Consider the following 15,855-nt stretch of genomic DNA (forward strand, 5'->3'; position numbering starts at 1 on the left):
TGGCCAGCAAGTGTTTTTGAAACCTGTGTTACTATAAAATACTAAACGGGCCCGTTTTCCTGCATCCCTGCAATCCAGAAAGCCCACTGCTATGTGCAAATGTCAGACTTACGCAGTGAAATGTGAGCTTTTAATGACTCGTGTGAGTTGTTATGTCACTTTGGGAGCCTTCATAGTTTGATGCAATACTTTGGCATCATGGACTGTTTTTTGAATTTAGCATTAATAGGGACCTTCTCATGGGGACGTCAGCCTGGCAGTCCTAACCAACTGTAAAGGTGACGCACTTACCAGTGTGAAAATTAGAGTAAACCATGTGATAGGGGGAGCGAGAAGCCGATCGTTTTCTTTGAAATCAAGAATCCTATCATAATAGCTTCTTACTTGTTTTCCTCTTGGCCCAGTTATTTTCTCAATCTGGCCAGACTCAGAAGCAGCAGTGTTACCTTTTGACAATAAAATATTAAAAGTACTTTATTTTTACTTGAAATTATTAAATACTGTGTTCAATTTTAAATGAAAAACAAGAAGTAATTTTTTTCATTTTATTTTATTTTTAAGACAGAGTCTCTCTGTCGCCCAGGCTAGGGTGCAGTGGTACAATCTCTGCTCACTGCAACCTCTGCCTCCCAGGCTCAAGTGCTCCTCCCACCTCAGCCTCCCCAGTAGCTGGGATTACGGGCACGCACCACCATGCCTAGCTAATTTTTGTATTTTTAGTAGAGATGGGGTTTCACCATGTTGGCCAGGCTGGTCTTGAACTCCTGGCCTCAAGTGATCCACCCGCCTCGGCCTCCCACAGTGTTGGGATTACAGGCATGCACCACCATGCATGGCTGCAAGAAGTAATTTGGAAGATGCACCATAAACACTGAGATACTGTACAACTAGTCATACTTTTTTTTTTTTTAATGTGGATGTTTTAAAAATAAATTTTGCATAAAACACCCACAGAATGATATGAGGAGACCTGAAAACAGTCAGTGGGTTCTCCACTTCTGTTCAGGTTGCCTGTGGAGCTCCTCAGAAGCACGCAGGCCGGGTTTCTGGGTTTCTGATTCTGCCCTTTCCAGGTTTCTAATTCTGTTGTCTTTGATTGTTGCGAGCATCTTTATCTTAAAAGCTCCTGAGGAGATTTGTAAGCATCATCTTAAAGGGTCTTTTAGCTCAGGATGGAATCAGTGTCGCCTGTCTCTGATTATTGCTGCTGATGTAAATTTGTGGCCATGCTGTCACAGGGGCGGCGCCAGGTCCACACCTTCACGCTCTGTACAAATGGCGCCCCCTGGAGTCGTGTGACACAGCCATGCCGGTCAAGGCTAGTCCCTCCTTCCTCTGGGAAAACACGTGGCCCCTCTGGCTGGTCCCCAGGTGCCAGGCCCTTGCTGTGCATTCGCAGGGGAGTGTGTGGCCTTGGGCACCTGCGCTAGTTCAGGTTTCTATCAACATTAATCTAAACGAACGCCAGAGGCCCCTGTGATCTGTGTTTCCAGGGAGCTATGTTTAATTGTGGCAATCCCACGGTTATGAGACAAAAGTACTAGGCCTCAGCTCTGAAGTCAGGTTGGTTAACACATAAAACCTTTTACCCTGTAACATTAGCAACTGGGACCTTGGACACCAGCGACTTGGGGGAAAGGGAGGAATGTAGTGATACACAAATGATGCACCACCAACTTCCATCTCTTGAAGGTTCCTGATCCCCTCCCTCCTCCTCTCTTTTCCTCTCCACCTCCCTTTTCCCTTGTGCTTTCTTTCTCCCTCACATGCATCCACACAAACCCAGGACAAGTTGTAGAGGAGCTTCGATTGCATTTTCAAACATGACATTTACAGCACAAAAGGAATCCAAGTAAAAGGAGAGGTAGGCAGACCAAAGCAGGAGGGTACTGTGCCTCTCTCAGTGGCTCACCCATCTGTGCATTTGAGATGGGTCTAGCGGCGAGGCAGGGCCGCCAAAATGTCCTCTTCACGTGCACATCTGTTGAATGGAGCACATGATCAAATGCAGACATAGTTACATATTGGTCACTCATTTGCAACCAAGCTTGGAGCAGGGGGAAGAAAGAACCTTTAATGTAATGAGAAGATCTCCTGACTCTTGCCACCTAGGACCACAGTGAACTTGAGGAGAAGTCACTGCAGGATCTCTCAGCAAGTCAGACAGGAGTTGTCCTGGGAAGTCAGAACTCACTGCTCCCATTCCCCGGTGGGAGGGGTACAGCCACCAAGGCCAGGAAGGGGGACTGGCCACCCTGGCCGGGGGGCTGTCCCTGACTTCATGGCCCCCCAAAGATACCCAGGGGGTTCCCCAATGGATTTCCTAGTGTCCATATTATGGTGTCCTTGCCACACTAGAACTTGTTAGAGGGCATCTTTCTCTTTGTGATAGAATATAGGTGTTTTCTTGCTGTGCTCTAAAATCTCTTCATTCACTTTTATTTTGTGTTGTCATTATTTAATATTTTAATTGTAATAGCATTGTTTTACTTTAAATGTATGTTTTTCAGTTTCATTTATTTTAGTATTTTGAAAACAAAAATTCATATTCCATTCAACTTAGGAAAAGGGAGAATGATCGTTGTAGTCACTGATGTTCTCTTTTTTTTTTTTTTTTTTTTTTTTTTAAATGTGTTTTGTTAATTTTCTTGAAGGGGTGGAGGAGGGGGGAACAACTGCCAGTGATCCCAGAAGAATAAACAAAAGCGACTTTTGTTTTTCATTGCAGTAGAAAGCCAGATAAATATATATTTTTTTTCCTGCTTCAGGTCAGAAACCCTTCCCTTGTCAAAAATGCGATGCCTTCTTTTCTACCAAATCTAACTGTGAACGCCACCAGTTGCGCAAACACGGAGTTACCACCTGTTCCCTGAGAAGAAACGGGCTTATCCCCCAGTCAAAAGAGAGTGATGTTGGATCCCATGATAGCACAGGTAGTGCCGCCAGGTGAACAAGAACCCAGAGAGAGGGAGACAGAGGAGTTCGGTTGAGAGTTGTATCTAACTCCGGTCCGAGCTGTGGAGGGGCTGCTTGTTCACTTCCCTGTAGGATTCAGAGCCTATTAGTAGAAAGGCGGGCCCTACTGATGATTGGGAGGGAGCATAACTCCTGGGTCAGATCGCCTAGACATACGGCAGGAAACAGTGACAGTGCCCCTCAGTGACTCTCGGGGCTGCTAGGGAAGATCTGTCACCCTCTTGGCAGAAGAGGCCTTTGTTCCCAATGTTGGGAGGTGGGATGTATGGGAAGGCCTACAACTTTAGCCCTGGGTATGAACTCATCTAAAGGGGATGTGAAACCTTAAAGGTTTGGGGAGCCCTGGCCTCTGCAGCCTCCTCGGGAGCAGGCCTGGGCTCCCTGGGATGTCAGGGTATTGAAGGAACGAGGGGTGCGGTGTTCTTCTTTTCAATAACTCTCTTCCCGGTGTAAGACTGTCCTTGTTTGAAAAAGCACTGTGCATGTCCTTTCTTTAATCACATCTCTGCTTGACCTGAATCCGAGTATTATTCTCCTGTGCTGATGTGTGCTTCCTCCCTCCAGCACCCACAGAGCAATTAACGGCTGCCCGATACGTCTTCTGCCACCTTTTTTCCCTTATAGTTTCTGAATTTACTCATGTCCTCTATCGGTACGCTCCATCCGCTCGGACTGCTGGGGTTCTCCATCCTCACCCCCAAGAGCAAACAAAACAAAAGCCAGCCTGCTGCAGGCCACTTAGACACCCCACCAGTTGGCACTGGTTAGCAACAGGGACAGCATCATGGTGCTGGGTCCAGTTCTGCAAGTCTTGAAAACCTGACACTATCTCGTGGCTGCGAAGAGATCCCCCCAGCTATGTTTTTCTAGGGTTGTAATTGCGTCCTGTGGCTTCTGTTCCTTAGATAGGGTGGAGATGGGGTGCTCTAGAGTTAGGAGGCACCCCTGCCTCAGGAGTCAGTGTGGACAGAGGGTTGGGCATTAGCCCCCTTGTCCTTACCTTGGTTATAGCGATGTGGGGGCGCATCTGGAGAGGCCACCCTTTGCCCCTCTCTACGCCTCCCACTGAGCCCCGTGAAACCAACTGTGAGTGCTCTTGACTGCCCAACCGCCAGTCCAGATCAGATCCTCTGAGGGTATGAAAGTGTAAGCTGCTTTGCTCACTGCTTCCCCAGCTTCCACTTCCACATAACTCACCAGTATCTTTGAGTGAAGAAAGATGTGGGTGCCCACGGAATCTTCCCCTAACTTGGACCCCTGTGAGCCAAGGATGACCTGCAGTTCAGCCCACGGGAAGTACACACCAGTGCTGGCAGGCACGCACTTGCTGCAGACCATTCTGTTAATGTTTAACCATCGGCCGCCACGTTACCTGTTGGTCTGGAACATTTTCTTTCAGCCTGGTTTTGAAAGCTACCCTGTGATCTTCCCATAGTGGTTCCACAGTAGCGAAAGCAGCCAGTAACTGAGGGAGCTGAGGGGGAGCCCTTGGGTTTCCATGTTTACAAATAAGTCTTAGTAACTCTGTGCTGGATATGCATTTTGCATTCAGCTTCTTTATCATAAGGGAGGAACAAGGGCTGGGGCTCCTGCTGACGTCTGCAGACACAAAGCTGAGTCGGAATTTATGGTCTTAGCTTCGGTTCAGCACCAAGTGTATTTATAAGTTTGTACTCATAAGTTTTGTTTTCCAAATCCCAGCAAAGCCCTTTCCCACCTCCACCCCACCCCGGAAGTTATATAGGTTTTCTTGAAGGGATAAAACCTCTAGAAAAGGAAAAGTTACTGAAAGCTGTAATGTGAAACTAGCAAAGAGAAAATATATGTTTGGTTTAGTTGTGGTCCCAGTCCATGGTGAGAAAAGGGACTGAGATTTAAGTGGGAGAGAAAGGAGGTTAGGGAGGCAGAGTTTAGTGATTTCAAGGGGGATTTTAAAAACCAGATGAGCATGATGGGCATGGGGTAAAGCCTTCATTCTGGGCTCCCCCCAGTGAAGTTAAAAAAGTGAGGCTTTGAAGGAAGACCACTTAAAAAAGGGGAGGCTGGGGGAGGAAATGACCAAGGAGGTCCTTGAGGGGTTTTCTAGGCTTATATGCTTAGGTGGCATTTTCTTAAAATTCCTACACATGTTTTATAATGCAGGTCTGACTTTTTTCAACATAAAGTCCCCCAAAAGAATGCTTAAAATGCCACAGTGGGGGCAGTTCTCCCTTCAAAGGTCCATTTTGAATATTCAGATTTCAACTGAAATTCTTCATTCACTGTCCTCGACAGAGAGGTGCCCTGGCCCCCTCTGCCCTTGAAGGGCATGCCCTTGGTCCTTCCTCCGATGATGCCGCGTCTTCGTGTTTGTAGGCACCTACATAGGGCTGTTTTTAATTCATATAAACATGAAAGTGTTTAAACTCTCCCTTAATGGTGACCACCTTTACCAGCCCAGAAGTCCCACATGTCAGCATGGACTGCACCCCAGGAAACCCTCTCAGTCCTCCGATGCTTTGGGTAGAGTGCAGACAGTGGCTTCCCTGCAGACGCACCCCTGCCAGGTCAGATGATTACTTCGGTTGGTAGTCTGTCGCATCGGTTGAGGCGCATTTAATTTTTAGGAAGCAATAGATCATTAATTGTTGAGCTGACTAGGGCCGTCTCCACTGTCCTGTAGGAGGAGCTGTGGGTTTATTATCTATCAGGATTCCTTCTGCTTCCTCTGGCAGTTTTCTTAGTTGTTGAACACAAACCGAGGGACTGATGGGGAGAGGGAAGAACTGCATATTTTTAAGGTAGCATTGCTTATATAAAAAGTCATCAGCTCAGCTACCTCATTTGGGAGTCTGGGTGGTTGAGGGCGGGGATTTATACAGCACCTGGCCTTGTAAGTTGACTGTTCATGATAGGTTTAGAGGCGAAGTGTTTGTTCATGAGAATCACTAATGAAAATCAGTTGTTGCTTAGAATGTGAAGGGCACAGCCTGCACTGCTAAAACACTCCCCCTAGTGGGAGTTTGGTAGAATACAACCAAGCCTCCTGTGTCCCAAGAGGGCGTTGGCCTTTCATTGTACTCTGGGTGATCTGTCTCCATTATCCACACAAAGGAAGGTCCCAACAGCAGGAACAATTTGATCTTAGTATATTTATTTGGGTTTCATTTCAAAATTTATTTTATTTTTTTCAAGCTTTATCATGTTAAATATGTTCTGTGCAGTTAAAATAATGCATGTTCTTTGCTGAAAAAAAATAATAGAAGTAGCCTAGGATATACTGGGGACAAAGGGGAAGTAACCAGAGATTAAATCTTTTAAAAATAACCGGTTGGGCGTGGTGGCTCATGCCTGTAATCCTAGCCCTTTTAGAGGGCGTGGAGGGTGGATCACCTGAGGTCAGGAGTTCCGAGACCAGCCTGGCCAACATGGTGAAACCCTGTCTCCACTAAAAATACAAAAATTAGCCGGGCATGGTGGCTCACACCTGTAATCCCAGCTTCTTGGGAGGCTGAGGCAGGAGAATCACTTGAACCCAGGAAGCAGAGGTTACAGTGAGCTGAGATTGCACCACTGCACTCCAGCCCAGGTGACAGAGCAAGACTCTATCTCAAAAAAAAAAAAAGAAAGAAAAAAAAACCTACAAAGGCCAGCCACAGTTGCTTATGCCTGTAACCTTAGTACTTTGGCAGGCCAAGGCAGGAGGACCCCTTGAGCCAGGAGTTCGAGACCAGCCTGGGCAACATAGGGAGACCCTGACTCTAGGGAGGGAAATTACCCACAAAGCCAGCAAACAAATTGAGCAGTTTGTATTTTTATTGTAGAGTTTATACCAATATCCATTCTATAGCTGCTCTCTGTTGAAATGATTCAAGAAAACGAATATCTTGTTTTTCCTTGGAATGTGGCCCAGACATTGGTGTGCATATCTCAGGATTCATATTCTTTAAGCTTTTGGATAATTTTGCAAAATCATTTCTTCTTTAAAATTTTATATTCACACCGTAATATTTCCTTCTGAAACCTCTTGAGATACTCAGACAGTGAGTGGCTGCCAAAAAGTGCAGTCAGTGTAAAACTAATGAAATGAAATGATGGAAGTGGACACGTTATGCAGATGGCTGTGGGTAAGCCTAAAGCCCCAAGCAGGTGTGAGCAGTAGGTACTGTCTCTTCAGACCTCGGGATGGGGCAGGACCAGCTCCTTACCCCAGCCCTCCTGACCGCCTTGATGGCCAAATAATGGAGCATGTGATGTTGAGGAGAAGTGATAGATGCAGGTTGACACTGTAGTTACGCCTGATCACACCAAGTGAGAATCCAGGTTAGGTGCGTGAATCTGCTGGCTCAAGGACTGCACTCACATCTGGCCTGTTGAGGGAGGCGCATCTCATACTTGTGCCATAAAACAATGACTTTCATCCACCTAATTCTCAGAGGAACTTCTGAATCCCTACAGTAATAAGTCAGACAGTGGCCAGGCATGGTGGCTCACGCCTGTAATCCCAGCACTTTGGGAGGCCAAGGTCGGCAGATTACCTGAGGTCAGGAGTTCGAGACCAACCTGGCCAACGTGATGAAACCCCGTCTCCACTAAAAATACAGAAATTAGCCGGGCGTGGTGGTGGGTGCCTGTAATCCCAGCTACTCGAGAGGCTGAGGCAGGAGAATTGCTTGAACCCGGGAGGCAGAGGTTGCAGTGAGCCAAGATCACACCATTGCACTCTAGCCTGGGCGACAAGGAGAAACTCCGTCTTGAATAATAAAAAATCAGACATAGGATCTGCAGCTAAATAATAGGTTCCACCAGCTTCCAATGCACTGTTGTAGTGCATAATTTTAAGAAGTTATTAAGTCCTCTTTCAGCCTTAGGAAAGAGAAGGCCTTTTGACACTGTTTGATGCTGTGAATGTTGCAACCGTGCCATCCCTTAAAAGGACTTGAAAACTGGTAGGCTTTCCACATACAGTTTTACTGGGTGGAATGGACAGATAGGAACAAATCAAAAGGCAGGAAGTCAGGGTAGGTGAGATGCCCGGAACCCAGAACCCCTTGTCTTCCCAGGCACCCACAGCCCTTCACAGTCCGCTCCCCTCACTGTCTGCTGTTGCCAAGCCTGGCATCAAGGGTGCCCTTCCTTTGAAAGATTTCCACCACCCCTGGGAGGCTGACAGCTAGGAAGCCTACAAGCTTGCCTGCACCCCCTTGGGTCTCTGCAGCCTCCACCTGGAGATGAGCGTCAGGCAAGAGTGCATACCATACACACAGAATGCAGGCTTGGGGTCGTTTCCTGTGAAACTCATCAAGACCATGCTTTGGGGGATTAGGGGTGGGGGTGGTCCTGTGTATGTTGCATGTTTGTATGATCTCTTTGCACTGGAAAAATAACTTATAACTCAAGCTTCCTCAACCTCCCTGGCGCTGCGAGTCTCTGGAATGCACCCCTCTCCTATCTCGCAGCCCCTGTCTGCCCTGCCTGAGTCACTCACACCTTCCTGGGGGCGGGAGCAGTGGAAGCCGGGGGTTCGGGGGCACAGCCAGCTCTGGGAACACACCTCAGGTGATGTGGAGGCTGCTTTTGCCTTTCTTACCTCCCCGGGGTCATCTTGGTCCTCCTGGGGGAATGTAACAGGTGGTGAGGATTTGGGCCGAAAGAAGTCCTCACTGGTTTGGGGTTCAGGCTGCTGGCGTGGGTCTAGCCCATTCCCGGCGACGTCCCTGGCATGAGCGTACCTGGTGGTGCCCCTCTGAGCCCTCCCCGCTGTGCTTGCCCCACAGACAGCCAGTCGGATGCGGAGACTGCAGCCACCGCGGGCGAAGTGCTAGACCTCACCTCACGGGACAGAGAGCAGCCGTCGGAGGGCGCCACTGAGCTCCGCCAGGTCACAGGGGATGCCCCTGCGGAGCCGGCCAAGGCGGAAACCGCCTCGCCTGTGCACGGAGAAGAGCACGGGCCTGGGGAGAGCCATGAGCCGGAGGAGGAGCGTGGCGCTGAGGAGAGTGCGGGTGACGCCGACGGCGCTGAAGAGGACGCGTCGAGCAACCAGAGCCTGGACCTGGACTTCGCCACCAAGCTCATGGACTTCAAGCTGGCCGAGGGCGAGGGCGAGGCAGGCGCCGGGGGCGCGGCCTCGCAGGAGCAGAAGCTCGCCTGCGACACCTGTGGGAAGAGCTTCAAGTTCCTGGGCACCCTGAGCCGCCACCGGAAGGCGCACGGCCGCCAGGAGCCCAAGGACGAGAAGGGAGATGGCGCCAGCACTGCGGAGGAGGGGCCCCCGCCCGCCCCTGAGCAGGAGGAGAAGCCCCCCGAGACCCCGGTGGAGGTGGTGGAGTCGGCCCCGGGCGCCGGGGAGGCCCCGGCGGAAAAGCCTGCAGAGGAGACTGAGGGCCCCTCCGACGGGGAGAGCGCGGCCGAGAAGAGGTCCTCGGAGAAGAGCGACGATGACAAGAAACCAAAGACAGACTCCCCCAAAAGCGTGGTCAGCAAGGCAGACAAGAGGAAGAAGGTCTGCAGCGTGTGCAACAAGCGGTTCTGGTCGCTGCAGGACCTGACCCGGCACATGCGCTCCCACACAGGTAACCAGGGCAGGCCAGGTCCCCAGCCCAACAAGAGGCGGCGAGTTGGGCACCTTTGTCCTAGGAGCTGCCTTGAAGCGGCGCTGGAGGCCGCCGAGAGAACGTTTGCTTACGTTGCGGGTGTGCTCTTTAAGCCCGTGAACTAGGAGTTTTAAGGAGTTGTCCTCTTAGCCCTTGAAGACCGTGCAGGCCTGCAGCCAGGCAGGAGAGGGTCCTTGGCCATTGTGTTTTTGAGAACGCTGTGATCCGCCTCTTAGCGCTGCTGAGCCTCCGTCTTCCCATCTGTAGAGCTGGGGTGACAGCTGCCCTGTTTCAAAGAGGTATCTAGGAGAGGGTGCTTGTGCTGGCCATTTGGGGCCACTTGGTCCTGTCTAGTCCTGTGGCCGGGACGACAGGCGCTGCCCCAGGCCACTGTGAGGCGGCAGGCACCCTGGGTGATCCGTTAGGGCCAGGAGGGTCTTTTCGTTTCTTAGCCGTGCAGCCGGCTGAGGTGACTGGGATAGGACTCTTAGCCACTGCCCTGCACACTGCTCCTAGAGTTCACCCACCAGCCACAGGGTGGAGGCTGCAGACCCCAGAGCAGGGGCGCTTGCTTTGAGACCTAGACCTGGATATGCTCATGGAGTCCAGAGATACATCCTCCTTCCTTCCAAAATAACCTGTCCCTCCTCTCAGCCGCAGCTTCCCTCCCTGTCACAGCTACAGCCCGCAGTGAACACGTGTGCCCCAACCCAGCGCAGTCCGCTGTTCGCTGCGCTTGCCGGTGTGAAGGACCAGGGGCCTTGGCTCTCACAAGAAGAGGGATATTCTTGGGCTCCCAGAAAGCGTGGTGGGCCCTGCCCCGGGCCTGGCGTGTGAGCATCAGGAAAGCGCCCGCTGCGCCACATCGCAATGCAGAGGGTACCTGGTGCCTCCGACTTAGGTGCTGCTGTCCATACAGATCCCTGAGAGGGTCCACTCCCGTCCCCCTCTAGATTCCTTCCTAGGCTCTGGTCTAGGCCAGTCTGCATGTCTCCTGAGGCTTCTGCTTCTGGGACTTGGGTTTTCTGGATCAGTATGTAGAGTGCCTGGACTGGGAGAGGAAGGAGAGGGAACATCTCAAACTGATAGCTTGAACCAGCAAACAGAGCTTGTCCGTGCTGTTTGCTGGTTCAAGGAAGAGGCCTCTGGCTGAGTAGGAAGGAGTCCTGGTCCCTCACACATAGCCTGGGAGCCCCGTTCTTCCTGTGCAGAGCAGGGTGCGGTGGGTACTGGTGCCTTTTGGTTAATGGAAATTCTTTCTTTCTTCCGTTGTTCCAGGGGAAAGGCCATACAAATGTCAGACCTGCGAGCGAACCTTCACCTTGAAGCACAGCCTGGTTCGCCACCAGCGGATCCACCAGAAAGCCAGGCATGCCAAACACCATGGGAAGGACAGCGACAAGGATGAGCGGGGTGAGGAAGACAGCGAGAACGAGTCCACCCACAGTGGCAACAACCCCGTCTCAGAGAACGAGGCGGAGCTGGCTCCCAGCACCAGCAGCCACATGGCCGTCACCCGGAGCCGGAAGGAGGGCTTGGCCAGTGCCACAAAGGACTGCAGCCACAGGGAGGAGAAGGTCACGGCAGGGCGGCCGTCTGAGCCTGGCCAGGGTGACCTTAACCCAGAGAGCCCAGTGGCCCTGGGGCAGGACCTGCTGGAACCTCGCAGCAAGAGGCCCACCCACCCCACCCTGGCCACAGCTGACAGCGCCTCGCAGCTCCCGGGGATGGAGTGACAGCCTCAGTCCCCCTCAGCACAGACAGAAGCCAGCAGAGCAAAGCGTCATGGGGTTTCCTCAGTGCCCTTCGGCTGTTGGGGAGTAAGAGAGAGAGAGAGAGAGAGAGAGAGAGTGAGTGCGAGAGACAAGCAGGAGCGTGGCTGCTCGCTCAGTGCCATAGCCTTACCGCAGCCTGCGCGGGAGGCCACAGCCCGTGCCGATTCCAGTGCCTTAACTACTTACCGGATCCCTCCATATTATCGTGGGTGTTGTATTTTTCCAAAATGACTTCTTAAACAAAACAAATATTATAATGAATTGTCTGGAGAGGACCTCTTCATTTGAGCATTAGCGTTATTTTTTATTGGTGTGTGTGAGCTTGTTTTTGTGAATCTGTGATAGCACCGTTTGTTCTGTGAGCTGGAAACAGAAGGAAAAAACATACCCCTGGGTACCCAAAGCCAATAACTGGAAGAAAATGATGTGAATTTCGTGTAAATGACCAGAGGAAAGATGAATAAGATGATAATTTCTTAAATAGACATTTTCCTTTTTTCTGTGTGCTTCATGGTGGAGCTGTCATCTGGTCCTTGGTATTACAGGATGTGGTTGATGAAGGTTTCCAATATGGTTTCAGGCCAAAACCAGGAAAGATTCTAGCTTCAGCCTCATGTCCGTTTCCACTCTGTCAGCATTAGACATGGTCACCGTTCAAGTTTCAAGACATCCATTCTTAACTATAGAGAAGAGTTACTCCCCTGGCGTCTAAACCTATGGAAAACATGCACGGATAGCATATATTTGATTGCCTCCTCTTCCCTTTCAGTATCTATATTATTAATATTATTATTATTATTATTATTGTTAGTTCATCAGTTTGCTGTTCTCTGCAGTGAGCAGAATCAAATGGGCAATATTTGTCCTGAGAGACCTGTGCCGCACCCGGGTCCCCGTGTAAACGTGTGCCTGCGGCTGTGGTTGGCACCCTCGGGTGGTAGCTCTTCTACTGTAATGAGACAAGCCTTTCTTCTGTCACTGCAGAATTTAGCAGGGCCGTGAGCAGTCTTCCCAGGCGTGGCCCAGGAGCAGCTCAGAGAGGGTGGAGTGAGGGTGCGTGCATCCAGGAAACAGGCGTCAAGAAGCCAGGGCCGTGCCTGGAGCACTGCAGAGATGACTGTGGAGAAAGCAAAGCAGTGACCCAGTGACCAGGCACGTTACTCGTGAGCGAGGTATTCCCAGTCTTCCTGCTAAGCCTAATCCACGCCTTACCCAGCTGTGCTACTGTCATTTGCAAAGCGAGGAAATACTACTACTGGTAATAAAACTACACATGCAAGATGTCAGATGAGAAATAGGTTTATATTTACCTTCCTGTGATGTGGAGTTGGTGCTTGAAGATAAATGTGCTGTTTGTAGTTTCTTAAATAGCCCAAACCCCTGGGTGCAAAAAGGCAGGATTCTTTTTACCCATAAGCATCTTTGGCAGGCAATAGACTTCCCTCACTGTCCCCGCCTGCAGGGAGGAGAATGTACCCCACTGCACCTGAGCTCCTGGTCCCTCAGCCAAGACCTCAGGGGCCCCCAGCCAGCCTGCTGCTGGGGACCCCTGTGCTTGCGGCAGTGTGTGGAGCCTCTTGCCTTCCCCTGGGGAGGCACCCCTGTACCCCAGCTGCTTTCCCCTGCCTTTTTCTGGCCCCAGTGCCCCTCCTTTACATAGACTTGTTCGCACAGAAACATGCACACCCCCTTTTCTCCACTGCTTCACCAGTTTCTGAAATCCAACCTCCCAGACTTCAAAGGAAGATAGATATTCTTGAGATAATGAAAAGTGATATCTTCGCATATGAAAGGAAAAAAGGTTGAGGTATATATGATTTTTAACTGTATTAGGGATGTATGAACCAGTTTAAAAATGAGGTTTTATTTACTGTAGAGATGAATGCAAATCAGAACCAATGATTCCTTGGTCTACTTAGTTAAAACCAGTTCATACATCCCTTAGGTTTCTTTTTTTATTATTACAGTTGTTATTGTTATTTTTGTTGTTATTATTTGGGGTTTCTTGTGTTTTTTCTCTGCGACTCTCCACACTAAACTCGCAATATTGTGGGGAGAAGCTGTGAGTAAACTCTACGCTGCGGTGAGATGTAGCAGTAATCAGCTCCCAGCGACGTGAGTAGCCGGGGCTGCCGCTCGCAATAATCACTATTGATTTAAAGCTTTACTTAGCCTTGATCTGTACCCTCGTAGTCAATAAGGTCTTGCCACATTTTATTAGTGAGGTGGAGAAACGTATTATTTGTTTGTTGTTTTTGCCCTTCCCCCACCCCCCAATATTAAACTGTGAAATTTGTGATTTGTTTAAACTCTGGGTGAATCATAGCTTAGTTTGCATGTCCAGCTAATTTGTTTCTATACATTTTGTTTGATTCTCTTTCTCCTTCTCTCAGGGCTTTTACAAAAATATATATATATATGGATCTTCTGAAAAGTTTTTTGAGGTGCAAGTTTTTTCTTTTTTTTTTTTTTTCCTCATTGATTAATGGACATGATGCTGAGATTCAATCACTACATGAAACACCTGGCTGTGAAAACAGAACAACCCAGAGGGCTGTTTTCCAAGCAGCGCTGGGGAAGCTACAGAACAGCCGGATGCCAGTTTCGGGAGGATTCACCGTACGTTCTGACCCTCTGTTCGTCTCTTTCCTCTCCTCTTTCTTCAAGAAGGAAATTGATCCTAGTGATTTCAGCCCATGCATTAAACAGGAAACAATAATAAATTTGTAGAATGCATATTTTTCTAAAGGGAACTTAAAAACTGCTGCTACATGTTATGTACAAAACTGGTTTATGCCACATGAACAGAATCACAAGTTTGGTTTTGGTACTTTTTGTTCCTCTTTGTATTCAGTTGTATAGAACTTCCAAATTCAGAATGAGAAGAAAGCTGTTCTGTATCAAACCATCTAAGCAATAAATGTTATATTTTAAAAGCGGCAGATTGCCGGTCACGTGGCCGTCCTGTGATTTGTTGTGATCCCATCCCCAAACCCACAGCCCACTTGGGGCAGCCCCCAGGTGTGCGGTACCGTTGGAGGGAATCACAGGTGCCCAGGAAAGCTCTTGTCATCCAGGCAGCATTTTTCTTCGCTCTGGAGGCTGGGGCCGTGACTCTTGCCTATAATCCCAGCACTTTGGGAAGCCAAGGCGGAAGAATCACTTGAAACCGGAAGTTCAAGACCAGCCTGGGCAAAATAGTGAGACCCATATTTCTACAAAAAAATAAGTTCAAGAACTATCTGGGCATGGTGGTACACGCCTGTAGTCCCAGCTATTTGGGTGTTTGAGGTAGGAGGATGGCTTGAGCCCAGGAGTTTGAGGTTGCAGTGAGCTATGATCGTGCCTCTGCACTCCAGCCTGGGGGACACAGCAAGACCCTGCTGTATAGAAAAGCACTCGGCCGCACTTGTGAGAGCTACTTTGAGAGCATGTGGAAAGTTAAGTGGGTGGCCACTGTCAGAGCTTCAGAGTGGAGACCTTGGTGTTGGGTGCACAGGGCCAGGAGACTGGACCCAATGGGGCACCACGGTGCAGGCCACTGTCATTGGCTAAAGCCAGCATTTTTGTTTCCTGTGCAATAATGCCTAAGAAGTCTGCCTCACCTCTTCTTCCCCCAACCCAGTTGTAAGTGATTTAGTCAGCACCTAGTGGAGAGAGAACAAAGTCTGTTAGTGTGACCAGATTTTGGTGAGACGGGAGGGGACAGCAACCCTAGGGCTGGGGACGGTGCAGGATAAAACTCACATTTGGGTAAAATAGCAATCAGCAGAGCTTCAACTCCTGTAACTAGGGAGTGGCTCTCAAAAAGCAACACTGGGGGCCGGGCACGGTGGCTCACACCTGTAATCCCAGCACTTTGGGAGGCCGAGGCAGGCAGATCACGAGGTCAGGAGATCGAGACCATCCTGGCTAACCTGGTGAAACCCTGTCTCTACTAAAAATACAAAAATTAGCCGGGAGTGGTGGTGGGCGCCTGTAGTCCCAGCTACTTGGGAGGCTGAGGCAGGAGAACGGTGTGAACCCGGAAGGCGGAGCTCGTACTGAGCCGAGATCACGCCACTGCACTCCAGCCTGGGCAACAGAGCGAGACTCCGACTCAAGAAAAAAAAAAACAACACTGGGCCAGGAGTGGTGGTTCACACCTGTAATGCCAGCACTTTAGGAGACCAAGGTGGGAGTATCACTTGAGGTCAGGAGTTTGAGACCAGCCTGGTCAACATGGTGAAACTCCATCTCTACTAAAACTACAAAAAAGTTTAGGTGTGGTGTGTGCCTGTAATCCCAGCTACTCAGGAGGCTGAGGCACGAGACTCCCTTGAACCTGGGAGGCAGAGGTTGAGTGAGCTAAGATGGCCCCCATTGCACTCCAGCCTGGGCAACACAGTGAGACTGTCTCAAAAAAAAAAAAAAAAAAAAAAAAGCAACACTGAAAGAAGTTGGTTTTGGAGGCGGCTGATGGTGGATAATGCTAAAATGCATTGAGTGTACTTGTACTATACACTACTAAGTGCCACCTCACTGCAGGA

At 49.8% G+C, this 15,855-nt stretch overlaps 1 protein-coding gene across 14 annotated transcripts in view; it reads left to right on the forward strand.

Annotated features, from left to right (window-relative positions):
* The window catches only part of RREB1 (ras responsive element binding protein 1), a 198,518-nt gene extending 184,238 nt beyond the window's left edge, over window positions 1-14,280 (forward strand). For 10 of the 14 annotated variants that reach the window (XM_017957547.3, XM_009204405.4, XM_003897011.4 and 7 more), the window contains 3 exons: window positions 2,769-2,933; window positions 8,733-9,530; window positions 10,830-14,280. In XM_017957547.3, coding sequence (XP_017813036.2) covers window positions 2,769-2,933; window positions 8,733-9,530; window positions 10,830-11,287 — 1,421 coding nt within the window. In that variant the 3' untranslated portion in view covers window positions 11,288-14,280. Of the gene's footprint in view, window positions 1-2,768; window positions 6,213-8,732; window positions 9,531-10,829 lie in introns of those variants that run through there. The other 4 variants (XM_003897013.4, XM_003897014.4, XM_017957548.2 and 1 more) reach the window with 3 other exon arrangements.
* Window positions 14,281-15,855: the final 1,575 nt, after the last annotated feature.

Source organism: Papio anubis, chromosome 6 (assembly GCF_008728515.1).
Source record: "Papio anubis isolate 15944 chromosome 6, Panubis1.0, whole genome shotgun sequence".
NCBI lineage: Eukaryota > Metazoa > Chordata > Mammalia > Primates > Cercopithecidae > Papio > Papio anubis.